The following is a 26,274-nucleotide window of genomic DNA, read 5'->3' on the forward strand; positions in this document are numbered from 1 at the left end:
CGCCGCCAAGCACCAGCCTGTGCGTGTGTGCAGAGCGCCCACAGTGCCCACTCCTCTCACGGTCGAATCGGCCCCATGCTGGCTCCCTCCAGGGGAACCCGTGGCTGAGGGAGAAGGCAGCTCTGGGCAGCGGTTAAGCCCTCTGGGGCCCGTCCTAATAAGCAGGTGGTTTCAGCGTCTGCTGGTTTAGCAAAAGGAGGCAGCCAAGGACTGAAACCGTGGGCGACAGCAGCTCACCCGGCCGGTGCCAGGATCACGCGGCGTGGCTGTCACGGCCACTCTCCTGTGCACCACCTGAGACCTGCGTCCAGCGGCCGAGGAAGGGGTGACGCCGGGGCCTGAGGGTCATGGGCTGCCCGCCCTCCGCAACAGGGCAGGGCCGAGGGGCCCGGCCCCGGCTGCTCTGATGAGCCATGTGGTCCTCCAGACGTTGTCTGAGTCCATCTGATGCTCGGACCGTTTTTAGCCTCTTTATGTTCCTCTGAACCCCCTTCAGAGCCGCGAGGGCCTGTTTCCGAGGCCCTGTTTCGGGGCTGGTGAAAAATTCCCTGTCCTCCTCTCTGAGATTCCTGACCGTCTGTCCTTCAGTCGCATCGTTTCAAGGTCACTGTCTTTCCGGACTGGAGCCCCCCAGGCAGTGGCTGGACTCAGGCAGTGCTGGCCAGACCGAGGCTTCCACCTTGGGTCTGAGTTACCAGACGCAGCCTCACTGAGCTTTGCTCAAGGCCTTCGGTGCACTCTTCATAAACCCTAACCAGATGGCACTGGTCTGAGTGCGACTGGCGCAGTGGCCCCTGCTCCCCTCTGCACCCCTCCAGGTCCCCGGACATGAGGGTTGGTGGCGGCCTTGGTAATACATGTCTTCAGCATTCACTGCGAGCTGAGACCCACCGTCCTGTTTTCCCTCGGCAGGTATCACCAGACTGGACGACCAGATATTCCTGAACAGGAACCCTGGCGTCCCCTCCGTGGTCAAGTTTCACCCCTTCACACCGTGCGTGGCCGTGGCCGACAAAGACAGCATCTGGTATGCGGGTGCCTGTGGGCTGACAAGCAGGTGCCCCCCACCACGCCCTCCTGGCCTGGAAGCTGCTCATCCCGCGCCTTTGGGCTGTTTTGGGAGAAGGGGCTCGAGAACTCGCGGAGAAACATCCCTCCTGCTGGCGTTGCCCACGCCACCTCCCCTGCCCCGGGCCTGCACTTGGCCCCCTTACCCGCGCTCCAGGGTTCTGACCACCGTGACACGCGGGCCGTGACGTGTGCTTCTGGCACTTAGACAAGCTGTGCCTGGTGCACGGGGGCATCAGGACTCACAGTGGGGGCCTGTAGAGGGTGCGCTCATGGGTGGGTGCAGCAAGTGTGCGATGGAGCCTTAGCAGCGAGACCACGTTCAGCCACAGCGAGGGCGGCCCTGACGCCGTGGAGAAAGTGCTCGCTTGGTGGGGGGGACCACAGGGCAGCTCCCATCACGGCCTGTGAAGCGCAGGGTCCCCCCTGTGGCCGATTCCTCTGCTTTCCTGGCGGTAAACTTACGTTGAGAGGAACTTACCGTCTTCGCTGTTCTCGAGCGTGTGGGCGTTAAGCACGCTCGGCTTGCTCTGCAGCCGTCGCCGCCGTCGTCCCTCATCTTTCCCCCCGCCCGGCCCCGGCAGCCACCCCCCACCCCGTCCCTGTCGTCCTCCTCTCGCTCTCTGTGTGCTTGTCTGTCCATGCGCCTCACGGAGGTGGAGTCACACGGGATTCGTCCTTCTGTGTCTGGCTTGTTCCACTGAGCAGTGTCCTCAAGGTTCACCCTGTGGTAGCGGGTGTCAGAACGTCCTTCCCTCCTGGGACGGGACAGGTTCTGTGTGGACGGACCGCAGTTTGTTTGGTCCTTCATCGGACGCCAGGCGCTGGGTCGCCTCCGCCTTGTGAATGCTGCGAATGGCGCCGTTGCGACCTGGGCATGCGCACCCGTCAGGCACGCGCACCTGCAGGCGCGCCCGCGGGGCCCGGGAGCACGTGGAGCCTCTGTGCCCTGCCGTCTGGGGGCCCCGCCCCCGCTTCCCACCGCGGCCATGCCACGTTGCGTTGCCGCCAGTGCCGCTCGGCTTCTGGGCAGCGCTCGTGCCTCCCTGTGTTCTCGATGGTGGCCGACCTGGTGGGGGCGGTGGTCTCTTCTTGCAGGTTTTGTTTGCATCTCCCTGATCACCCGCCTTTTTCCTCTCTTACTCCCTGAAGCTTTTGGGACTGGGAGAAAGGGGAGAAGCTGGATTATTTCCACAACGGGAACCCTCGGTACACGCGGGTCACCGCCATGGAGTATCTGAATGGCCAGGACTGCTCTCTCCTGCTCACGGCCACGGGTGAGTGGGGTTTGCCTGGTGGGGACCCAAACCCCGATGCGGAGGTGAAGGAGAGCAGATTCGAGACCCCAGCGCGAGCTCACACGGAGGGTCCTGCGACCCCAACCATTTCTTCTGGCAGAGGGTACTGACTGCTTCCAGGTGAAGCCCCCACCGCTGTCACTGAGGAGTTAAGAGGGGAAGGGCTTCACCCACAGGTGACAGGGGAAGCAGAGTGTTGGGCAGTGTCTCGAGGACCGTATCCTCACCTGGCGCTCCCCTGCCCAGGAGAGGCCCCCTTGGTCTCCGTCCTTCTAGCCTCCAGGACACCCACGGAGGCCGGCAAGTGGGTCTCGGGATACTGAGGGCGAGCAGGGCAGGCCCAGCGGGACTCGTGCCAGGGCTCGCAGCCCATCACATGGCCAAGGGGAACCAGGGAGCCGGGCGTCTAGGCTCCCTGCCCTGTGACCCCATCCTGGCCCGGCCTGTCGGACCCGGCCGGGCCTGGGCCTCGGAGCCGTGGAGATAGTCGAGCTGTCTGCACTGACAGCCTTCCTTTCTCTTCTTTGAAGTGCACCTGGGCCCCCCGCGTGGGGCACACCTGTGGGGAGAGGTCCTGCTGGCAGCCCCCCGCTGCTGCGGGCTCAGGCGGTGGGGGTGCGGGCAGGCAGCGTGGCCAGTGAGGGTCTGAGCGCGGGTCACACTTAGCCTCTCTGTGAGCCCGCGGAGGCAGAGAGAGCGGGTCCTGGCTCAGGGACAGCACGGGGAGCCGAGGGCCCTTCAGGTGCGGGATCCCGGGGAGAGGCAGGGCCAGGCTTGAGTTCTCAACTGGAGCTTCGCTTCGCAGGGGTGGGGGCGACGGGCAGCCGGGTGGAGGTCGGGACTCACTCGTCCACCATTTCCTGAGTCGTGAGGGGCACAGACAGGAGGCCGGAGAGAGAGGCCCTGTACCGTCCCCCGGGGGGAGACTGGCTCGGTGGGTGGAGGCCCAGCCCTGAGGCCCTCGCTCTGCCCTGCGGCTCCCCACAAGGTCCCGGCCCACACCCCAGAGCACAGGCTTGCGTTTTAACCTCCTCTTCTCTTCCCAAGATGACGGCGCCATCAGGGTCTGGAAGAACTTCGCCGATTTGGAAAAGAATCCGGAAATGGTGACGGCCTGGCAGGGGCTCTCCGACATGCTGCCCACTACCCGAGGTGGGTGCTCTCCGACCTGGGGGTCCCGCAGGCGCCCTGTCCACCCAGACTCCTCGGGTCACCACCCACCAGCTTCCTGCTCGGGGGACAGCCCCTGGCAGGCGAAGGTCCCGCCGCGCTCTGACCAGCCCACCACCCGTATCCCCGGCTTCCGCCATGGGGCCTGGCTGTGTTCTGTGTTCTCTGCGCCCATTAGCTTGCTTGGTGCTGAGTGCACGGGGCTCCCGTGTGCCTGGTCCCTGAGAGAGGACGTGTGCGCAGCCCCTTGGTGGGCATGGCCGCCCCTCGGCCACGGTGAGAGCACCGTCCCCCGCTGTCCCCGCGCGCTCAGCCTTGCGCTCAGCCCTTGCACGGCGTTTACTTACGCAGCTGCCAGGCTGTGTACCCTGGGTCCAGTGTGGATGCAGGGCCCTCACAAAGTGGAAGCAGGAGCAGCTCATGGTCGGCCCTGCAGCTAGGGTTCTGTGTGTCCCCATGTAGCCCCGCGTGGCCCTGCGACTGCGGTTCTATGTGGCCCCGGGTGGCCCCCGAGTGGCCCTGAGTGGCCCTGCGGCTGGGGTTCTGTGTGGCCCCGCGTGGCACTGAGTGGCCCCGAGTGGCCCTGCGGCTGGGGTTCTGTGTGGCCCCGCGTGGCACTGACTGGCCCTGTGGCTGGGGTTCTGTGTGGCCCCGCGTGGCACTGATTGGCCCTGCGGCTGGGGTTCTGCCTGGCCCCGCATGGCCGGGCTCTTCGCAGCAGATGCCACAGGGCCACTTCTCTGCCTCCACCCAAGCACCTGTCCTGGGGAGATGCTGACTCTCGGGCATGGCTGCTGCAGAGCAGACACTTCTTTATTTGTTAATTTTTCGAGTCAGCCATGTTTTTACATTTCCTTCAGACAAAACAGCCATTTCTTGTTGCCAGATCTCTGGGCCGGTCCTGTGCCAACGTGGTGACAGTGCCATTGCAGGGTCCCTCGTCTCTCTCCTGCTTTTTCCCATCTTCAAGCCAAAGCCTGTCCCCTGCCCAGCAGCCCCACCTCCCACTCGCTCAGCCCAACCCCAGCCTGGAGCTGGCGGGTCTGCAGGGGGCCGGGCTCCAGACCGAGCAGGTGTCTGATGGCCTCACCGGGTTCCCGGGTGTTCATGCTCACAGGTGTCACTGCGGGACCCTCTGGCCGAGTCAAATCATAGTTTTCAGTCCTTAGTTTCCTGCAGCCGTCCCAGCAGGTGGCATGCCCCAGGCTCCAGCCATTCCACCAGCCCCTCGACGCAGACCTCAGTGCAGGAGGGCAGGGCCAGGCTGTTGCAGAGCAGGTCAGGGCTCCTGGCTGGGCCGGAGGACGGGACGGCTCGGGAGACCTGCTGTGGTCTGGCTTCTTCCTCCGCAGCTGCCCACCTGCCACCCCAGGAGAGGTGTGTGTGGTTTCTTGCCCACAAAGCCACTTGCCTTTCCCCCAGTGCGCGTGTGGGGCTGCCCATCGGGGGCAAAGCCGCTTGCCTTTCCTCCAGTGCACATGTTGGGGCGCCCGTCGGGGGATGGCGTGCCGGGGGTTGCCTAGCTGGGAGGGAAGGAGGCTGAGGTGAGTGAACTGACCCTCGCACTGTCTCGGGGTGCCCCAACACTTGTCTCCAGCTCGTGAGCGGACGTCACCTGTGCGTGGAGAGCCACCCCAGCCCAGGTGTGCACTGCATCCCTAACGTGAGAGTGGGTTCCACCAGTGTTTCCTACCAGCTCCTGCTGGACCCTCTGCCTTTCCCAGGTTTTCAGAAATCTCCCCAGGAGAGGCATGGTTGGTGAGGGGCCAGGAAGCTGGTGGGGGTCTCACCTCCAGGTCTTCATCAGCAAGTGGGGGGAGAGGGCTTTGGGCAGGTTCATTTGGTCCACCCCCTGCCTTCCAATCAGGCAGCAGTGGGCGTAGCAAAAAGGAAAGTGTTATTTCCTTGTTCTTTTGGGGGCAGGGAAGGGGTGGAAAGGACCCAGAGCCTGGGAGGTCGAGACAGGAAGGGCTTGTGTCTGCAGGGCCAGGAGGGGCGCCTGAGAACCCGCAGCCCAGCAGCCTGGCTGGGCAGCTCTCAGCCCCACACCCTCCAGCCCCCGCAGCCCCCCTCTGCGGTGAGGGGCCCACAGCCCTGTCAGGGCCCGAGAGGCCCCCTTGTTTTAATTTACTTTTGAGGAGCTTGAGCTCGGTAACCAAGGGGCGGGTCTGGTAGGATCCCGGCCCCTGTGGCGACTTCTGGTAGCCTTCCGCCCGCCAGCACCGGGCTGCCTTCTCTTTGCCCATCCCGGGAGGCAGTCTGGCCTCTGACTGGAGCCATGGCTGCAGCCCTGGGGGGAGACCCAACAACTTCCACAGACGTTGCTTTTAGGCACCTGGGGTACGTCCGCAGCGCGAGACCCTTCAGAGTGCCAGCTGCATCCCCCAGGACCGTCTCAGGCAGAGGCCGCAGCCCCCACTCCCTGTTCCAGGTGACCTCTCGGGGCACGGGGTGCTCTGTTCTCCACAGCAAGGGCCTCACCGGGCCTCTGTGAACGGTGTGTGTGGAAGAGGGGCCGCTGTCAACAGCTTCTCCACGCGCCCATGGCGGGGGTCCTGCACGGCCATGAGCCCCAGAGGCCTGGCCCACCGAGTCCTTCAGCCACAGAGGGCATGGGGCGGGGGGGTCTCGTCCTCTGTGCACACTGATGTGCAGGGCGTGTGGTGGGGAGGGCAGTGGGTCAGGAGACCCAGAGGACCTCGCATGCCCTCGGTGGTTAGCTCTGCCTGCAGGGTCTCCCCTGTGCTCTGAATCCACTCGCCAGGTCGCTGTCTTGGCAAAGGTTTGTTTGCAAAGATTTGATTCCGTGGTTTGTGGCCAAAGAGAAGGCTGTTCCCCCAGGGGCCCCACCCCTGCAAGTTGTGTGAAATGTGCAGCGTGTCGGCGTCATCCTAGCGTGCCTCTGGCTCTGTGTGGGCATGTGCGCACATGCATGGATGTGCACACGTGAGCACACAGACTCGTGCACACACTGCAGTTAGCCTGGGGACGCTGCCCCCTCAGGCTCCCCGCAGCCCGGGGCCCCGGCCACGCCCTGGAGCTGCGTGCGCCCTGTCCTGTGGGACGTCCCGTCCTCTGGCCACCGCACCCAGATGCCTGGACAGCCCCTCCCAGGCCTCCTCGCTGGCCGCCAGGCCCCCTGGGGATGAAGAGCTGTCCTGGTGCTGAGACCCCGGACGGAGGCGCCATCTCCCCTCCTGTGGCCGCCGCGCTGCTCCTGCTCCGGCGCGGCCGGGTCAGCCCCTGCCGGCTTGGCTGCGCTAACCGTGTGCGCGCCTGGCACTAACCTCCATTCACTCGAAGTGCCGCCAGCTCGTTTCAGCCGAGTCACGGCACCTCCCAGGCTCCCAGCCAGGGAGAGACTCCCTTTTTAGCCAGAAACCCTGACAGTTGGGTTTTCACTTCTGTAGGTCCATCTTCGCTGAGATGGACAGGCTGGCCCGTTTCCTCCAGCTGAGGCTGCCCCCGGGCGGCTGTCAGCACCTCCACTGGCTTCCTCTAACCCGCTGCCGTGTGTCTGGGGCTGATTTGGCTCCGGCTGGCCGGCTTGCCCTCGCATCAAACCCATAATCCCTGTTTCCTCGCAGGTCTGGCACGAAAGGTCTTGATCTATCTTGACCGCAGTAAGCAGGGAGGTGAGTGCCTTGTGTCTTGCCTGTGAGCGCCCAGGGTGGGAGCTGGCGCCTGTCACTCGCCCGCCAAGCTGTTCCGCCTGCCGAGGTTAGGACTGGTTTTCTTACTTGCTCCCTCCGCGCAGTCTCGTTAGTACAGAAGCTGAGCACTCGGACCTCGTGGGGCCAGGGACCTCATGGGACCGGCCAGGCGCCTGCGTGAGGCTCTGGGGAGGAACCTCAGTGAAAGCCTGGGGCAGGACCAGTCCTCGTCCCGAAGGCGCGGCTCCAGCCCTGCCAGCCCCGAGCCGCGTCTCTCCCATCTTCCTTGGTGGCCTCACCCTTGGGCTCATCCTGCCCTCAAGGACAGCCCAGTTCTCATCCTGCTCCAGGCCACCCTCGTGACAGCCAGGAACAGAAAACAGCCCAGACCCACGCCTGCTGCAGCGGGGCCGCCTCCCCCAGCGGCTCAGTTCCCCCCGGGCGGGAGGCCCGGCTCCGCAGGCTCACCTGAAGGGCATGGCTCGGTCCCGTTGGCACAGAGAAGTCGTTCAGTCTGAGATTTGTGTTCCCGCCACATTTTTCAAAAAAGAATCTTTTTCAGAACTTAATGCCAAGTCTCTGGCAGCATCTGTTTCCATCTGAAAATCCACGTGTAAGTTTGATGGTTGCCCGTGGATGCGCGCGGCAGAGCTGGGTTAGCAAACTGAGAAGACCCGCGCTGCGCGGTGCCCCTTTCTGTCTCGGCCTTGCTGTTGGGGTAAATTGTAAAGAGATGGGGTCTTACGAATCCAGGCAGCAGAGTGAACGCCTGAGCTGTAACGTGCAGGGTCCGAGGTAGAGCGTGAGCCGCGTCTTGGTGAACTTCCTGTCCGGGTCGTGGGGAGTCGCTCTTTGCAGTGATCACGTCCCCTGCCGGAAGGCGGACGTGGCCCCAGGGCCCCTGCTGCCGGCAGAAATGGGGGGAGGTGCGGCGGAGGCTGAGAATGAGAAGTTCCTACAGACGTGTGGACTCACACTTTATATTTCACAAAGGACTCTTCAGGTAAAAAGCTCAACATGCAGCAAAGGCCTTAGAAGAGAGGAAACCCAAGGGCCCCTGCCTCCCCACTCTGCTTACCTGGCGGCGGCGGCGGCGGCAGCGGCGGCAGCGGCGACCGGAGGGCAGCTCTCGGGAGGGCTCCTCACAGTCTTAGAGACACGACAGCGTCCCGCTCCCTGAAGCCCTAAAGAAGGGCCAGAGGACGCCCTTCTCATGGGGCTGGGACCAGGGGAGTCAGGACAGGGCAGCGGCAGCCCCGGAGAGGGGTGAGCAGGTCGCCCGGCACTGGTGCATGTGACCTGGACGTAAACCCCGGGCCTCTGGTCTGGGAGCAGCTGGGCAGCAGGCTGGGCGAGGCCGCGAAGAGGGCTGATGTGGACGGCGGGGCAAGGGTCACAGGTGCCCACACCCTCCCCGCGCCGCCCTCCTCCTCCAGGGTCACAGGCACATCCAGAGTATAGTTAGCAGGACCCGGTGGACAGGAAGGCCTCTCAGTGCAGGAGGCAGATGGATGAGGCCCAGTGGCCGCTCTCTCGGGCCCAGGCCAGGACCAGCAGGTGTTCACAGGGCACCAGAAGGAGGCCTGGCCCCGTGGGGGGCTCTGCGTCTGTGTTCCTGGGGAGGGGACAGGAGTTGCCATCCCACAGGTCTGAGGTTCTCACGTGTACCTGGTGGGCAGGCCCTGGTCCTCCTCCTTGGCGTTCCAGAACCATAGCCCCCGAGGGCCTCTTTCAGGATGACAGATCCCTAGGGGTCAGTTGCAGATGACCAGTCCTTAGGGATCAGGTTCACCTGGCAGGTCCTCAGAGGTCAGTTCTGAATGACCAGTCCTCAGAGGTCAAGTCCACGTTGGGGTCTCTGAGGTCTGTTCCAGAAGACGGGGTCCTCAGGTTCGTCTGGACTGGCCACTGAGCATGGAGGCTGATCGCAGACACCACAGGGACCCGAGCCTCTGAAACGGCGTGTCTCTCACGTCGCTGTCTGCTGGGCCCACGGCGCTGTCCAGCCTGACTCGTTCCAGCTTCCTGTCCAACCACCGCTGCTCCGTGCATCTGCACTTTAGTGAAGAAATTCCCTCTTGGGCTAGTTTCAGGACCAGAACACGTGACCAGGGGCTGTAGGCAGGGTGAGGTTGGCGGAGGGGAGGAATCTCTGCCCCCAGGGGCTGCGCAGCCCCCCCCGGGCAGTCCAGTGGAGGTCACTAGGTGGAGTGTGACCTCACGCTCTCGGGTTGCAGCTCTGTAGGGAGGGGCCGCAGCCGTGCGGTGCCAGTCAGGCTCTGTCAGACGCACCAGGAGGACAGAGACGCTCCCGTGTCCTGCAGGCGCAGCGTATGGACTCACACTTGAAGCTCCTGGAAAACAGGAAAGGCCCAAGAGGCCATGGAGGGCATGCCCCCCCCCCCGGCTGTTGGCTCTCCAGGGACGGAGACGGCGGGAAACTCTGCAGGGCCGTGCCCCCCAGGAGCGAAACGATGGGAGAGCTTCACTCCAATTCAGGGCCACAGTGTCCCCGTCTCGTGAGTTGTCCTTACATCACAGCCGTCAGTCTCATCCCTTGTGCTCAACACGTCAAGGAAGAAAGCGTCACCTTCTTCATCATCTTTTACCAACTCGGGATGAATCAGGTCGTCTCTGCTCTGCTGTGTCTGGAAGTCAAGACACAGGTGTGGTCGGGAAAGGTCCCGTGAGGAGGCCTGGAGCTGTGTCCCACTCAGGCAGGAGGACCACCCCAGCGGCGGTCCACAGATCGGGATCTGTAGCCCTGCAGGGACCTGGTGCCGCCCCAAGCCCGGGGTCCTGGGCGGGCGCGTCGTCTGCGATTCACTTACGTGAACACACAGCGGGCATGTCATGAGGGAGGCCGGAGGTGGAGATTCAGGCTCTGCTTTTGGGCTGATCGATCGCCGTGTGACTGGGTCTCCTGGACAGGTGGGGGTCACATGCCCCCCTGCACCTGCGGGTCCTGATATGAGGATGGGGCCGAGGGCCTCGCCTGTAGCCTTGTCCCCAGCAGATGTCATTCTGGCACATTGGGGTGTGGCCTCCTGCCCGGGGTTGGGGCATTGCAGTGGGGAAACTGTTCTAAGAGGTGAAACAAAGGTTCACCCGTTTGTCTTCGGGAGCTGACATTCTGGGGAACAGACACGGCAGCAGGGTGCACACGAGGTGATGCATCTGGGTGGGGAGCAGGGAGAGCCCCAGCCTCATGGGGTCGAGGAGGTGGCTGTGTGACATCAGGAGAGGGGCGTTCCAGGTGCCGGACCTGCTCCCTGGCAAAAGGACCCCCCCCAAGGCGGTGTTTGGAGGCCAGAGCAGAGCGGGAGCCAGCTGGGAGGCCATGGGGGCCACTGGAAGGAGCGTTGAGGAGCTCAGGTCCAAGTGGGGGCCTGAGGTGACGCGTGCATATGAGAGTCCAGGGTTGGAGAAAGGCCGGAGCTTGGAGGGGAATCCAGCGTGACGGCTTCACTCTCGACTCCCTTTCTGCTGAGTGTGCAGTGTGGCACCCGCTCTGGGGCGAGATGGCCTTGCCTGGGGAGTGGGGCCTGTCCCCTTCCCAGGGCCCCGCCTCCCGTGCGCAGGGTGCAAGGAAACACCTTCAGTGTGGCGTGGTTTACAAAGCCGGGGGGTCGTGGATGTGACAGGCTCACTCCCCAAGGGCATGTGACCCAGAGGGTACACGAGTTACCCAGACCCTCGTCTGTCAAGTCGGATAAACCTCGAAGTGTAACATTACCAGGAAAAGGCAGGTCGCTGGAAAATACACTTGCACTTGAGATTGGCAACTTTTTTTGAAACATGGAAGGCGTGTGTCTTGGTTCTGGACACGCGCCCCTGCAGGGGAGCGGCGCCCTCGGCCTGCAGACCGGGGACAGGACACACAGGTGTGAGGCTTTCAGTGTGTCTGTAATTTTACTTCTTTTCAAAAAGAAAAAAAAAAAAGCAAAACTGCAGAGATACTAGCAACTGTTAGATCAGGGCATTAGGTACAAGGATTTCTGGTGTGTTCTGTATCTCTGAAATACTTAAAATTAAATATTAATTAAACCTCATTCCTGGGAGGTGTCAGCACTGCCCCCGGAGGGCCAGGCGCCCCCGCTCCCTGTCCAGGCTGGCGTCGGGCGGGGGTCCCTTGGCTCACTCACAGCCGGCGTCCGCAGTCAGCCCCCTGGCACCGAGAGGGGCCACTGCGGGCCGTTCATTCCCGGGGAACGCGGGGCTGGGGCTCTGACATGGCCTGAGGACTAGCATCACCTGGTCACTGACACCCGTTCTGAGTCCCCAGACCTGCCGGCCGCGGCCACTGGCTTCTTGGACAGGCGGTCCTAGCGCCATGCTGTCCCCTTGGTAGACGCTGGGGTGCAGCCAGGACCTGGGGAAGGATCGTGTGTAGGGCTGGGACCCACCCTCTGGGTCGGCCCCAGCTGGCTGAGTGGTTCCTGGGAACAGGCTCCCTTGGTGACACTACCCGTCTGTCTCTCCAGGAGCCGGGATGGTGGTGGACTGGGAGCAGGAGACCGGCCTCCTCATGAGCTCAGGAGACGTGCGGATCGTCCGGATCTGGGACACGGACCGCGAGATGAAGGTGCAGGTAACCACGCCGGCCTGAGCTGGGCCTCCTGGGGGGCCTGGGACTAGGGTGCAGACCCCCCGCCCTCCCCAGTGCCGCTCACCCTCCAGTCAAGGACGGAGAATGAGGGTCTCGGGGGTGCAGTTTGTGACGAAGCCTCAGTGTCTCTGGAGGGCGGGAAGGCAGGGTCTGGGAGAGCAGGTGCAGGCCTCCTCCTGGTCCCCCTGTGCCCGTCGGGCCTGACCTGGGACCTGCACCCCAGCCTCGCTCAGCCTCACTGTCAAGTGTTGTTTTATCTGTGCAGATTAGGGACTAGCAGGAGGCAGCAGGCTGAGTCTGTTTTAAATTAGCATGATTATCTGATTTAGTGCTTCTTAAAGCATCTTTTATTTTGGGTTTTAATAAAAAGAGAGGAGTGAGTTGGTTTTGCCTTAGACGTCCTGGGAGAGTGGCGGGCCCCAGGCAGGGACCGCCTCCCGGAACGAAGAGACCGCAGCTCCTTGCAGGGGGCACGGGGGCTGCAGCCCTGGAGGAGGTGACGCCCCCTCCACCTAGCGCTCGTGGACTGTGATGACAGTCGGCTGCGTCCAGTCCTTCCTGGGACGCAGCTGGACACCCTGACACTGGTGCCATTACCTGGGGTCCTGTCCCCACACCCCACCCTGAGAGTGCTCCGGGAGGTGGGGGCCCCGAGCTGGGCGCAGAGGAAGCAGGGCTGAGGCAGGCCGGCTCCGCCTTTTAAATAGACTCCGTTGGGTTTCCGTCTGCGCTGGGCCTCGCTGACAGAGAAGCACCTTCCCGTTTGGGGCCCGTCTTTTGTCTCCTGCTCTTTCCCGCGGGGCCTCCATCACGCCCACACCCTTCTCCAGCACTGACAGCTGCCAGGAGGAGAGGGAAGTTGACATTGATGGGCAGCAGGACTCCCCCAGGCCCGTCCTCGAGCTAACGAGGAACTTTAAGCGGGAGCCCTCCAGGATTCCTCCTGCCGAGATGTGCTTCGCCTGCCTTCTAGGAAAGCGGGGGGCGGCGGGGAGGGTAACGGGCGGTGGGGCCTGTGGCCCTGGGAATCCGGCTGCCCTCCTGGCTGTGGCTGCAGGGCTGTCACTCAGTGGGGGTGGGCCTGACTCCCCCGGACCCTCGCCCGTCCGCTCCTCTGGCCCTGGCGGCTTCCCTGCTGGAGGAGGCGGCGGCTCCGCCCCGTGGTGACGGCTGCACCCACGGTGGCTGTGAAGGCAGCCTCACGGGGTCTCTTTGTGGCCCTAGGACATCCCCACGGGTGCCGACAGCTGTGTGACGAGCCTGTCCTGCGACTCCCGCCGCTCCCTCATCGTGGCCGGGCTCGGCGACGGCTCCATCCGTGTCTACGACAGGAGGATGGCGCTCAGTGAATGGTAACCGGGCTGCACCTGCCCCCTTCCCGGCCTGCCCCGGAGCCTGGCGGCCCTTTGGAACTGACCCGACTTCCTCCCTCCAGCCGCGTCATGACCTACCGGGAGCACACGGCCTGGGTGGTGAAGGCCTACCTCCAGAAGCACCCCGAGGGCCACATCATGAGTGTCAGGTAATGAGCAGGAATATTCATGAGACATTTCCCTGTAAAAACATTGTTTTCTCTTCATTTAAAATATGTTCTTGGCATTTAAGCAGCTGGGAAATGATGGCCTTTCAGGGTAGCAATTAGCTTCTGCCCCGGGCCTGGCCAGAAAGGTCAGGGCCGGCACAGGGAGGGGACAGCAGGCTCTCCCGTTGGAGCTCTGCCCATGGGTGCCCTGCGGGCGGGCGGGGGCAGGGAGGAGGCATGTGCCGGGATCGCTGAGGATCCACTTCCACTGCCCAGCAATCCTGTGCTGAGAGCAGTGGATGTTTATTTGCCGTTACAGGGACAGCAAATGTAATTTACTGTCACAAAGTCACTCTCTCTTCAAAGAGATGCTCTTTCCCTTGTTTGTGATGTGGAAACAACACAGCCCTCGGAACCACGCCCCCAGAGGCCAGGGGCAGGGAGGAGGTGGCCTCTGGGGGCGGCGAGCCGGCCTCCCGTCCTGCCACCTCCTGTCGTCGCATCCCGGGCTGCACAAAATCTAATTTCCGGCCGGAAATGAGCAGATAACTCAGAGCCTCCCCCGCGGCCTTGCTCACTGTGTCGCAGCTTTGCGGCCCTGCGGCTGGGCTCTTTCTGGCTTTGGGGAGGAGGCTGGGGCTGTCCCTGTCGTCTGTTGGGGTCGTTGGGGTGGGCCCACATACTTCCCAGGGGCATCACTGGACGCGCTGAGGGTCCAGGCAGCCTTGGCCTTGAGTGGCGTGTGTGGGTGGCCCGGCGTCACCGTGACCCCTCTTGGCAGTGTCAACGGAGACGTGCGCATCTTTGACCCTCGGATGCCGGAGTCTGTGAACGTCCTGCAGATCGTGAAGGGGCTGACGGCCCTCGACATCCACCCCCAGGCAAACCTGATCGCCTGGTAGGTGATGACCCTCAGAAGCCCCCGTCCTGCCCCAAGTGTCTCCAAGGGCCCCAGAGTCAGCCCTGGGCCCTATGCCCGCACGCAAGCCCATTGGGGAGCCCGGGGTGGGGGAGCCCAGGGTCGGGGAGCCCGTGTGGGGGAGCCCGTGTGGGGCCCCTTTGCCGCTCACCCCGGCTAGCTGAGGGGACAGAGCCTGCGGCCTGAGCCCTCTGGCAGGGGTGCCAGGAGGGGAGCCGCTCCCCCGCGCTGAGCCAGCCCGTCCTCGCCCGCAGCGGCTCCATGAACCAGTTCACCGCCATCTACAGCGTCAGCGGGGAGCTCATCAACCACATCAAGTACTACGACGGCTTCATGGGCCAGCGGGTCGGCGCCATCAGCTGCCTGGCCTTCCACCCACACTGGGTCTGTGTCCCGCTGCGGGGGGAGCGGTGGGGAGTGGGGGGCAGGGCATGCTGCAGCCAGGCCTCCCGCCCCCGGCACTCATTCCGGGAGCAGCACCAGTTCCCTGGCATAGACAGACAGATGAGAAGGGGCCCTGCCCTTTGTGACTCCCTGGGCCCTGGAGAAACCGGGGGAGGGGTGGCCCAGACCTCAGCAGGTTCCCAGAACTGTCCCTGGGGGGCCATCCTGAAAAGATGCGGGTGCTGTGGGCAGGTGCCCGTGATGAGGAGATGGCCGTCGCTGCCCAAAGTGGTGGCCGGGCCGCCTGCCCCGCAGGTGGCTGGGGGTCAGGAGGCCCGGCCTGCGCCCTCCCCGGCGCTCACCGGCTCTCTCCTCCACAGCCTCACCTGGCCGTGGGGAGCAACGACTACTACATCTCTGTGTACTCGGTGGAGAAGCGTGTCAGATAGCGGCCTGCCCCCCGCCCGCCACCACCACCGTGTACATAGTGGACCCACCGTGCTTCCCTGAACACTGTCTCGACCCGGCTGCTGGGGGCCCACGGAGGGCCCGCGCTGTCTGTCTGTCTGTCTGTGCTGTCAACGCCCAGGAGCCCGGGGAAGGGGCTCTGCTGGAGTTCGGTGTGACAGACGCTGCTCTGCTGAGTCTCCTGGGCCCCAGGACACAATCAGTGTGCGGCGCAGTCCCCTTCCTGTCCTGTTTTCTTCTGAGATTTTTAAGGGGAAGCACACTTGTTTTATTTTCCAAGTGATACAAGCATGAGTCCACAAAAGCTCCAGACGGAAGCCAGCCTCCCGGGCTGTGTCCTGGGTCCCTGGCGTGCACTCCTGGGGACTGACCAGTGGGCTGGCTGGGGCGGGGGTGGGGACTGAGCAGAGGACGGACGGAAGCGGCACGAGTGGAAGGGGCTGCCCAACCGCCTGCCGGCCACCCACCGGTCCCCACCTGTGCCCATCCCGGCCGAGCGTCGGAGCCCAGGTCACCGTCCCACCCAGGCAGGGCCTCCACCCCGGCGCGCTCGGTTTGGACGGGAGAGGCAGGTCCCTGGCCTGTTTCTCTCCGAAGTGCTGCTCTTCCCAGGCTCCCGCCCGGGCCCCACACACATCACACATGCGTCACATGTGCACACGTGGAGGGACCGCCTGAGCCCCAGAGTATCTGGGGGCGACGGTGCCACCCTGCCCTCTGTCCTCACACACCCTGGCACAGCTCACACGGCGGGGGACACGGGAGTGCCAGGCGTGTCCACGACAGGGCGCCAGGCAGCCGCCCCTGGAACACAGGACACAACCACAATGATGATGTTTTGAAAAGCGTTTTTTCCATTTTCCTTGGGAATCAGGATTATTCAAAGAGAGGGGTGAGCTAGCTTAGCTAACTCTGCCCATGACGCCAATAACAGTGGGAAGTGAGTCACAGCCGTGACGAAGCTCAGGGCCCCTCATGCAGGGCGGCGGTCCTGCCCCAGCGGGGGCGGCTCCGGGCGGGTGGACCCTGCCCGAGGGTGGCGGGGCCAGGCGTCTGTGTCCGGCCGGACCAGGCGAGGGGAGCGCCTTCCGCGACCCGGGAGAAGGCTCCAGGACGGCCTGCACTTAGTTCTGGGCGAGCGAGCAGCTTGGGGCCAGGGGGGCTGCGGAAGGCTAGTGCCCCCGCAAGGCCCATCAGCTGCACCCAGTGCTCCTGGTGGTGGCTGGAACCTTCCGGAAGCCGAGCTCCACCCACAGACGCAGTGCTGACCGCCCAGGCTGACTCCAGGTTCTGAGCGAGCGCCGTGGGCCGTGAGACAAAGCCCCCCCCCCGGTCCCGCGGCTCCCCGCCCAGGGCCCCCCCAAGCCTGATGTGAAAACTCAATCATGAAGTTACAGAGGCTCGAGAGAGCTCGGCCTAAGGGTTCATGTATCTCTATTTATTTTACCAAAATGAGAATTGAAAGACTGACGAAACATGGGATTGTAATGTGAAAGCGAGAGACAGCTGTTAATAAAAGGTGGACAAGCGCAGAGGGCTGGCCGGCCGCTCTTCTATTTTTCCGTTTTCAGTTTTATCAGGTAGAATTGTTACAATTTGACTGCACATGTACAACATATTGCATGTAAATACATATATACAATATACGGCACTTTTTTTTTAATTTACATATACGTACTGATCATTGTTTCTAAGAACAGTTTAGAGCTTTAGCTTTTTAAACTTACATAGTTATCAAAGGGATAAAGCCAACCACAAAACAAGAACAGAATGCAGCAATCCAGTCAAAAGGACAGTCAGGTGTGCTCACACACAGTCCAGAAATCAGTCGTCTAAGTTATAAATGATAAATTCATTTGTGCCCCCTTTTTTTTATTCCACATGTAAATATCATAGGTATTTTTCTTTCTCTCTGACTTCTCTTAGAATGACGATCTCCAGGTCTACCCATGTCAATGCAAATGGCATTTCATTGTTTTTTATGGCTGAGTAGTATTCCATTGAATATATGTACAGTATCTCCTTTATCCAGTCATCTGTTGATGGACATTTAGGCTGTTTCCATGCCTTGGCTATTTTAAGTAGTGCTGCTGTGAACATTGGGGTGCAGGTGTCTTCTTAAATTTTATTTTTCTCTGGGTATGTGTCCAGGAGTAGGATTGCTGGTTCATATGGTTAAGTCTATTTTCAGTTTTTAAGGGAACCTCCATACTGTCCTCCACAGTGGCTGCACCAATTTACATCCCCAGGACGAGGGTTCCCTGTTCTCCACAGCCTCTCCAGCATTTATGGTGTGTGGACTTTTTAATGATGGCCATTCTGGCTGGTGTGAGGTGATACCTCATTGTAGTTTTGACCTGCATTTCACTGACAATTAGCAATGCTGAGCATTTTCCCATGTGCCTATTGCCCATTTGTATGTCTTCATTGGAGAATTGCTTGTTTAGGTCTTCTGCCCATTTTTGGATTGAGCTGCTTTTTTTTTTTTTTAAGGTGTTTCAGCTGTTTGTATATTTGGGAAATTAGTCGCTTGTCTGTTACATCATTGGCAAATATTTTCTCCTATTCTGTAGGTTGTCTTTCTGTTTTGTTGATGGCATCCTTAGCTGTGCAAAAGCTTTGAAGTTTAATTAGATCCCATTTGCTTATTTTTGCTTTTGTTTCCATTACTCCAGGAGCTGGTTTGAAAAATACATTGCTGTGATTTATGTCCAAGACTGTTCTGCCCATGTTTTCCTCTAGGAGTTTATTATAGTCTCTGGTCTTGCCTTTAGGTCTTTAATCCATTTTGAGTTTGTTTTTGTACATAGTGTTAGAGAATGTTCTAATCTCAGTGTTCTGCAGACAGTGGTCCAGATTTCCCAGCACGACTTGCTGAAGAGACTCTTTTCTCCAGTGTGTGTTCTTGTCTCCTTTGTCGTGGATTAACTGACCATGAGTGTGTGGCTTTATTTCTGGACCTTCTATCCTGTTCCAGTGATCTGTGTCTGTTTTTGTGTGGGGGCTGACTTTTAAGGAAACCGTGTCCCAGGGCCCAGGCCCCCCTGCCTGCCAGGGCCCTCCCCTTGGGCACCACCCAGCCCTGTGGCCTGGACAGTTTGTCCAAGAAAAGGCCTAACTGGGGGCCACGCCTGTACAGTGGAAGGGCCGCCCACTCTGTCTGCAAGCCCGGCCCCCAGGGGGGCTCCCGCGGCCACTTCTTGTTTGTCTTCGCAGCACAAGTTTCCCACCTTGCAGTCAGTGGTTGGGCGGCTGCATCCTCTCCACTCCACTCCGGGAACCCACCTTCCCGAGTCCCAGGCCACCCCCTTCCCGTGACTGTCCTCAAAGCCAGCGTCCCCTCTGGCCCCCGCCTGGAAAGGTCCTGGGCTGCTGGCCGGTGACTCCTGGGCCCTGGGGTGGCCGGATCACTCTCCCTGTGGGGCTGGAGCCTCGTCTCCTGCAGGCATTTCCCCCACCTCCTGAAACGGCCCTCGATTCTAGATCAGATTCCGTGGCTGCCATCCCTGGACACGTCCCGATCTTGAGTGGGGACATTCCTGCCCACGTGGTCAGCAAGCCCTGCATGTGGCTCCCCAGAGACAGCTTGGGTACCAGCTCCTGTCATCCCCGTGATAGGAAATGGGGCCCAGCAGACATCTTTACCCCAAGGTCCCACGAAAGACCTTTGCTCGGCCAAGGGGGTGTGGAGGGCAGGGTGGTGGGCGTGGGCACCGGCCCCGACAGGTGGACAGTGTCATCCCGGCTGAGGATGAGGGCAGTGCCCAGGGGAGGCTGGGTGGGTGGGCTGTGACCAGGGGCTCGGGGGTGGGGCACGCGTGGGAGAGAGGGACCAGGACGCCGGAAGGAGGCTGACTACCGGCCCCTGGTCCCAGATCAGTGACCCCCCCGGGTTAGTCCCTGTGGCCACTGCAGCAAATCACCACAGATGTGTTGGAGTTCTCCTCCCAGTCCTGGAGATGTACAGCGTGCTTGAGAGGCCACGAAGGGGCAGTTTGGTTGCCTAGAGTTTAAATTAAATCATATGCATGCCTCATGGGGATGAATCCAAGGTGTCAGCAAGGGTCCTCTGGAGCCTCCAGGGGAGAATCCGTCTTCCCGCCTTTTCCAGCTTCTAGAATCCACCTGCACCCTTTGGTTCGTGGCCCCTTCCTCCTCCTCCAAAGCCAGCAAAGTGGGTGGAGTCTTTCTTTTATTGTAAACATACGTTTTTTTTATTGAAGCACAGTCAGTTTACGGTGTTGTCAGTTTCTGGTGCACAGCACAGTGCTTCAGTTACCCGTGAACAAACATACGTTTGTTTTCATATTCTTTTTCACCACAAGTTACTACAAGATACTGAATACAGTTCCCTGTGCTGTACGGTGTGAGCCTGCTGTTTGTCTGTTTTAGAGGGTGCAGCCCTTCTCACAGGGCACCACTCTGACACTGACTCTGCCCACTCCCACGTTCAAGGACCCTGTGATGACACCAGCCCACGGACAGTCCAGGACAACCTCCGCACCTCAGAGTCGGCCGATTGGCACCCTTAATCCCCCTTGCCACGTGACCTGACACGGTCACAGCCTCCAGGATTAGGATGGGGGCCCTGGGAGACTTTATTCTGCTGACCACTCCCTCTGTCTACAAGCCCCCCCACCAAGCAGAGCCTCTAAGTGCCAGGGGATCCTTGGCCAAGAGGAGGTGAGTGGACGCTGGGTGGAAGGAAGATGTCTGTGCCTGCTCCCAGTGTTGGGTGTGGAGCTGGGAGGGGCTTGGGTCATGGCCCGGCCCCCCAGAGCTATCTGTACAGGGGGCAGTGGCCCCCACGTCCCTGGGAAGGCCCCCAGGCCCCAGTGCGTGAGGGTGGCTGCAGGGAGGTGGGTTCCCCGCACAGCGCCCGCTCCAAGGTGGGGAGGGGAGCCGTCGCCATGGAAACCCAGAGCCTGAGCAGCTGGAACTCCTGAATTAAATTACGGTTTGTTTTAAACAGGAAGGATCCCGAGCGTTTCCTCGGCTGCGCCTGGCGTGCTTCAGCAGAGAGAGTCATATTTTTCCTATTAGCATCATTTACTCTGTCACTGGGACTCGAGTACAAACCAAGTGGTCACAAACATGAGAGATGAACGGAGGCGGGAGCTGGCCACAGGAGAAACGCCGGGGCCAGGCCAGGCCCCCTCGCTCTCCCGGGCCCAGCCCCACACCCTCCGCTTGCCGGCGCCGCGGGGCTGCCGTAAGGGGTCCGTAAAGGACCGCGTAGCTGCACCTCGCGGCCGGGGGAGGTGGGCCGCCCTCCGCCAGGCTCTGCTCTGCGTGTCGCCTGGAACCAGGAAGGCCCCTCCCGGGTCAGCAGCTTCAGCCCGGGGTCCCCTGAGACTCTTGTCTTCCCCTCGGCGCTGGCTCTGCGCTTCGGTGGGAGGGAGGGGCAAAGAGGAGCTCACCCAGGGGAGCCCCGCGTGCAGTGAGGGGCGGCGGCAGGGCCGGTCTCAGCGTGGGACTGCTGGTGTGTGGGGTGACACAGGCAAAGGCCAGGGCCCCAGCAGGCGCCCCTATGGGATGGGGGGAAGGGGTGGAGGGGACGGCCTCTCAGAGCCCTTCAGTCGCAAGCTGGCTGAGGGCCCACGCGGCCTGAAGAATAGCTGGTGCCTCATGCGAAGACGGGGCAGCACCAGGACAGGAGAGGGGGAGCGGGGGCCAGAGGGAGGATGGCTGCTGGGACGGGCCCAGTTGTGTCCCCTACCCTCAGGCTGAAGTCCGAGCCCTGCCCCCACCCCAGCACTGCCTCGGGGTGGGGCAAGTCTGAGCGGCCCCTGCCATGTGCGAGGCAGACCACAGCCAGAGAGGACAGCGGTGCTGGGGAGCGGGGCAGGCAGAGGAGGTGGCTCCCCGCCCCTGATAGAGGGACCAGAGCAAGCGGGGACAGGATGGGAGGCCCAGTCCCGGAGGGGAGGGCAGAGGCCCCTGTGAGCCCGGTGGTCCTGGCAGGGGGCCCGGCCTCCAGGGTAAGGATGGGCTGCGGGAGAGTTGAAATTAGGCTCTGCTGGCAGCCCCTGAGCTAACTGGCTTCAGCGATCCTTGTGGAATTCCGCCCATCGCTCCCCGGCACCCCCAGCTGGAAAGCTCCCTAGGAGGCTGACTGCAGCCCCTGGACCTGTGTCTTGGGGTGAAGGTCTCCTTTGCCTGCACTGATGGGGTCTGGCCTTTCCCTGTTGGTGGGGGTGGCTTCATGTCCCCATCCCCCTCCCCAGGCAGCAGGCACATCCTGAGCCCCCCAGCCCTGGTGGCTGACATGCAGCCATGGAGGGAGAGGTGTGCGGCACAGGAAGTCTCAGCCCCAGGCCCGCAGGGCCCTGGAAGTGTGCAGCTGGACAAGCGGCTGAGCATCGGGAACCCAGGTGAGGCGGCCAGCCCCTGACCCAGGTGCTGCCACACGTGCCGGAGGAGAGGCTGCAGCGAGAAGCTGAGGGGACGAGCCCCCACCCCAAGTGTGGTGCTGAAACTGGGGGCACAGGTTCTGGGCCAGCAGAGCCCACTGGTGGAGCCTCTCCTGCAGGAAACAAGACTGGGGGCTCCCAGAGAGGCTCCCCAGCTGTGGGGAGGGATTAGGGGTGCAGAGGGAGGGGTGGGGGGCCCACTCCCAGCTTGTCACCAGTGCCCACTGTGCTCTGCCAGCAGGGGGAGCCCAGCCACGCACAGGACACCCACCTCTGTGGCCTGGGGAGCCAGTGACCCCAGCTCCACAGGGAAGGTGACGGCCACCAGCAAGTTCAAACAACACAAGGCAGACCCCACGTGGACTACCCACCCTGACGCCCCTCCCCTCACGGCCCTGCCTCCAGTCAGCTGGTCCTGCCCCCACTGCTCCCACCAGGACGACCCCTCACCTGCCACCATGACGCCTCCTCTCAACTGGGAGCAGCTGGAGCCACCTTTAAATCCAGGTTAGACCACCCTCCCAGGTTGGGGCCAGCAGCCTCTGGGATCAGAAGAACGGCCCTGTGCCTGCCCCACATGCCCACCTGTCCCCTCCTCCCACCCCACGCAGTCCGTTCACTGTCCCTGCCTGGAGAGCTCCTGAGATCGGATGCCTCTTCCTCAAGGAAGCCCTCCCTGATCCAATGTCCCACCACCTGCATCACGACACTGCATTACCTTGTGATCTCTGCCACGTGCAGGCCCCAAGGCAGCAGTGACCCCAGCACCCAGAGCAGGCAGGCAGGTGCTCAAGAAGCAGGTGGTGGTAGATGGGTGGATGAGGGTGTGAGTGAAGGGCTGGGCAGAGGGATGACTTCTCCCAGCCAGGGCAAGACCCCTGCAGGTCCTCCTCCGCTCCACCGGGTCTTCTTGGACCCACTGCCTCCTAGGGGGTCACTGCCTGTTGGTGCAGGGTGCTGGGATGTTGGGGTACCAGGTGGCCAGTGTGCTGGGGCCGGTGCTGGATGTGGGGTGCTAGGTGAGGGGGTGCTGGGGTGCCGGAACCAGTACCGCCCCCGCGCCGAGCCGGCTCACATCCTAGGCCCTGACACTGTTGCGCGGCTGCCAGGCTGTCCTGCAGCGCCACCTCGTGACCGCCGCGGGGCTCGCGGTTGCGCGACCGTAGCTCGGCTAAGCGTCCAGGAAGGTGGTCACCCCTGCGGCCCTGCGCCCCTCCCCGTGGCCTCGCATCTCTTCTGCTCTCAAGCCTCCTAAAGATGTGTTTCACCTTTTGACCCACCGTCTCCACTCACCTGAGTCACCAGGCGGCAGGGCCTTACCCCCCAGGGCCTCCGTACCCCCGACGCTCCACAGCCCCTCCCTCACCGGCCTCTCTGAGCGCCCCCCCTCGCCACGACGTCCCCCAGCCCGGATGCCCGCCCTGGGGGTTCCCACCGGCCCGCACCCGGGGCTGCCCCAGCCGCGGTGCCCAGGTAGCATCCACACAGCGGGTCCTCAGTGTCTAAAGCACCATTTCCTAGGCTCACACCCAACGCCTGGAACTTGACCTGGAGTCCCTTGACTTCTTCCAGAATGTTCCTTGGCTCACCCCACCTTCTCTGCCCCTCTGTCACCACCCCCTTGGTAGGACCCCCAGGACCCCTGACTCACAGGACCCCTGACCAGGGCCCTGACAGCTCTTAACACGCCGCACATGTATCCATGGCCGGCCCCCCACCCCGAACCCCGACCAGACATCGGCACAGCCCACGTGCTCACCAGCGGCGGGTCCCAGGACCCCGGTGGCTTGTGGCCTCAGAAAGTGCCAGTTTTGGAGGAAATTCCCGCCACTCCGCCCGCGAGCGCCCGCCCCCCCCTCTGAGGATTGGCTCAGGTGCGGGCACGATGCCCAGGCTCAGCCAATCAGCCTTCCTTAACCCTCACGGCCACAGCTGATTGGCCCGGGTGGAAGTCAATCAGCGCCCTCGTCTGGGCGTGAGGTCCTGGAGGCCTGGGAAGGTGGGCGCCCTGCGGAGGCCAGGGCCGAGCGGTGGACGGAGGAGGTGGACAGCAGCAGTGAGGGGCGGGGGGTCCCGGATGGCTTTCCATGCTGGTCACCACCGTGGCTAGGCGTTGGTGGAGATTCAGTTCCCGCCACGTGCTCCTCGGGCGCCTCCTGTGCGCACACCAGCGGCCGCCCTTGCACGCCGTCTGCGTGCCCCCATCTGCACGTCAGGTAAGGGCCACCCGTCGTCGCCCTCCCTGGGACTCCAGGGCTAACTCCCATCAGACGCTAGGTTAATTTCCTCTGGTAGGAAGTGTTCCAAGGTGTGGACAGTGGAGGAGGCGGCCGACTGGGGCCCTCGCGAGTGCGCAGGTGGAGGTGGGGGTCACCGTCGCCAAGCGTCTCCTGCAACCCGAGTCTCTGAAAGCTCGCGCTCCCCCAAGACCCAGTGACAGGACCATGACCTTCATTCCTGGAACCTGTCCGAGGGTTTGAAGTGCTGAATCTCTGTAATCAACACTTTCCTGCTTGAAATGCCCGGATGCTGGAGTCCTGACCCCTCAGTTCCTCAGAATGTGCCCTCGCTTGCAGGGAGGGTCTTTACAGAGGTCACTAGTGTGGGCTCTGATCCAACATGACTGTTGTCCTTATGAAAAGGGGAAATTTGGACACAGACACCCACACAGGGAGGCCTCGACGGAGGCAGAGGCCGCATGATGCTTCCATTACCAAATAAAACTTGGGTCCACTTGCTGTTGCGCACTGAAGCCAATGTACTGCCCCCAGGTGGTGGTGAAGGGAAGTGCAGCGTTCATTGCAGGGCGTCCTGCAAGGAGTCCAGGCAGCTGGTGCTCAAAAGGCCCCAGCTCCCTCAAGGCTTTCAGGGAAAGGATTTTAAAGACAGGGTAAGGGAGGGGGTGTGGGCTGTGTGATTAGATCGTGGACATGCTTCTGATTGGTCGGTGGTGAGGTCATCAGGGGTCAACATCATCAGCCTCCTGGTTCCAGCCCGTCTGGGGTCTCTGAGCTTGTGGGCAGCACAGAGTTAACTCCTCCCCACCCCTTTGGGTTTCAGTGTCTGCAAAACAGCTCAAAGGACATGGCTCAGAATATTATCTATAGGCCTTGAGAAGGAACTAAATGCCCTCGAATTTGTTTAGTGGCTAAACTGTTATCATTTTGTCTTGCTTGACTGCTTTCCTTTCTCTCTGCCTTTTCTCACTTCTCTGATGAAATGTACTCTTTGGAACTCGGGAAGCCTAGGAGACTAGTTTTCCTACAGACAAGAGGTGGGAAGAGGACATGGCAGGGGGGTCTGTCTAGGAAAGGCCCCACAGGGTCCTGCTCAGTTACACTTCCACGTGCTAGGGCTTGCGGGCAAACCACCAGAAGCTGGGAGAGAGGCAGGTTCTTCCTCACAGGCTCTGGAGAGCCAGCCCTGCCAACACCAGGATTTCAGGCTTCCAGCCTTCAGACCATGAGACACTAAGTTTCTATTGTCTAAGTGCCCCAGCCTGGGGGAACCCGTCACGACAGTCAGAGCAGACTAACACAATCTGAAAAACAGGATCTGAGTGGCTGAGGGGTGCAACCACACGCTTTTCCATGATTGCCTGGATTCCATGACAGCCGGCTCCTGGGAGCCCAAGCAGCTGCAAGGCAACATTCCGGAGGAAGTCAGGACCATGGGGCAGGCTGGGGGTTCCTGACTGCTCTAAGAAGATTTCATTTCTTAAAATGACAAGCAAGTGGCTTAAGATTCTGAGTTCAAGGGAGAGTTAGGAGAGCAGGCGGTAGGCGGGACCCCCGTAAAAGGAAATCTGATTACTTGCAGAGGGAACGTGGTGGCTGGAAATCATTGCCCACGTCTTATCCTGCGGGTTGTAAGATTACAGTGTAAATTGAATTCTCAGCCTCACCAGGTCAGAGCACTGAGTGTGAAAGAGTCAGATGGAGAAGGCCCAGGGGACTGACCTTGAACCCTACGCCTCCTGCATAATCCTGTTAAGCCTTGCCTTCTGGTGGAAGCCACCCTGCTCCCTGTCTGAGGCGGCCCCCCACCATGTGAAGCCCCCACCAAAAGCAGTTGCCTGCTAAGGGGACACGGCTTCTCTTCAAGACCTCACCCTGTGACCCCTGGTCTCCAGACCCATAGCTGCAGTGAGATCCTAGCTGACTCCAGGGAGGTGAGAACTCCATCACACCCCAAAGACTCCAGGATATCGCTGACCCTCACCACACAGGTGCGCAATGCGGCCGACATTGGGCGAGCTGGACAGGGCCCCGGCACTTGTGACTCCGGGCCCTACTGTTTGCTTTCATCTATAAGAAGATCCTTTGTACCCGGGAACTTGGACTTGGACTTAACATGGCCCAGCTGAGATGCCAGCAATTCCCTGGTCTAATACAGAGGAAACTTGAAGGGCTGGGGCAGATAAGGACCAGACATGAATGTATCAGGTGCAACCTGCCCCTTGTTGAGTCCCCGAGCACACACCCTGCACAGAGACCTGGAGAAAGCCCTGAGTGAGGACCTCGGCTCCTTGAACAGCTCTCCAAGGTCTGCAGGCCTGGAATGAGGGTAGAGGTGCTGCCGTCCAGACAGGGCCTCTGATTTCTCCTGGGAACCGGGAGGGCTCGGCCCAGAGATAAGGTGGGCAGGTTCCAGGAAAGTGCAGCAAACTCCGAGCGGTCGTTATGATGGACAGTACTGGGGGTACCCTTGGCCCTGGCCAACCGCAAACAACAGACAGTCTCGGAAAGCTGAAATTGACCATGAAGAAAC

At 61.7% G+C, this 26,274-nt stretch overlaps 1 protein-coding gene across 4 annotated transcripts in view; it reads left to right on the forward strand.

Annotated features, from left to right (window-relative positions):
• The window catches only part of RPTOR (regulatory associated protein of MTOR complex 1), a 236,500-nt gene extending 218,694 nt beyond the window's left edge, over positions 1-17,806 (forward strand). For 3 of the 4 annotated variants that reach the window (XM_074343898.1, XM_074343899.1, XM_074343900.1), the window contains exons 26-35: positions 913-1,027; positions 2,221-2,345; positions 3,414-3,518; positions 7,124-7,171; positions 11,674-11,780; positions 13,023-13,150; positions 13,234-13,320; positions 14,102-14,218; positions 14,494-14,623; positions 15,004-17,806. In XM_074343898.1, coding sequence (XP_074199999.1) covers positions 913-1,027; positions 2,221-2,345; positions 3,414-3,518; positions 7,124-7,171; positions 11,674-11,780; positions 13,023-13,150; positions 13,234-13,320; positions 14,102-14,218; positions 14,494-14,623; positions 15,004-15,072 — 1,031 coding nt within the window. In that variant the 3' untranslated portion in view covers positions 15,073-17,806. The remainder of the gene's footprint in view (positions 1-912; positions 1,028-2,220; positions 2,346-3,413; positions 3,519-7,123; positions 7,172-11,673; positions 11,781-13,022; positions 13,151-13,233; positions 13,321-14,101; positions 14,219-14,493; positions 14,624-15,003) is intronic. The other variant, XM_074343901.1, reaches the window with a different exon arrangement.
• Positions 17,807-26,274: the final 8,468 nt, after the last annotated feature.

This window comes from Camelus bactrianus, chromosome 16 (assembly GCF_048773025.1).
Source record: "Camelus bactrianus isolate YW-2024 breed Bactrian camel chromosome 16, ASM4877302v1, whole genome shotgun sequence".
NCBI lineage: Eukaryota > Metazoa > Chordata > Mammalia > Artiodactyla > Camelidae > Camelus > Camelus bactrianus.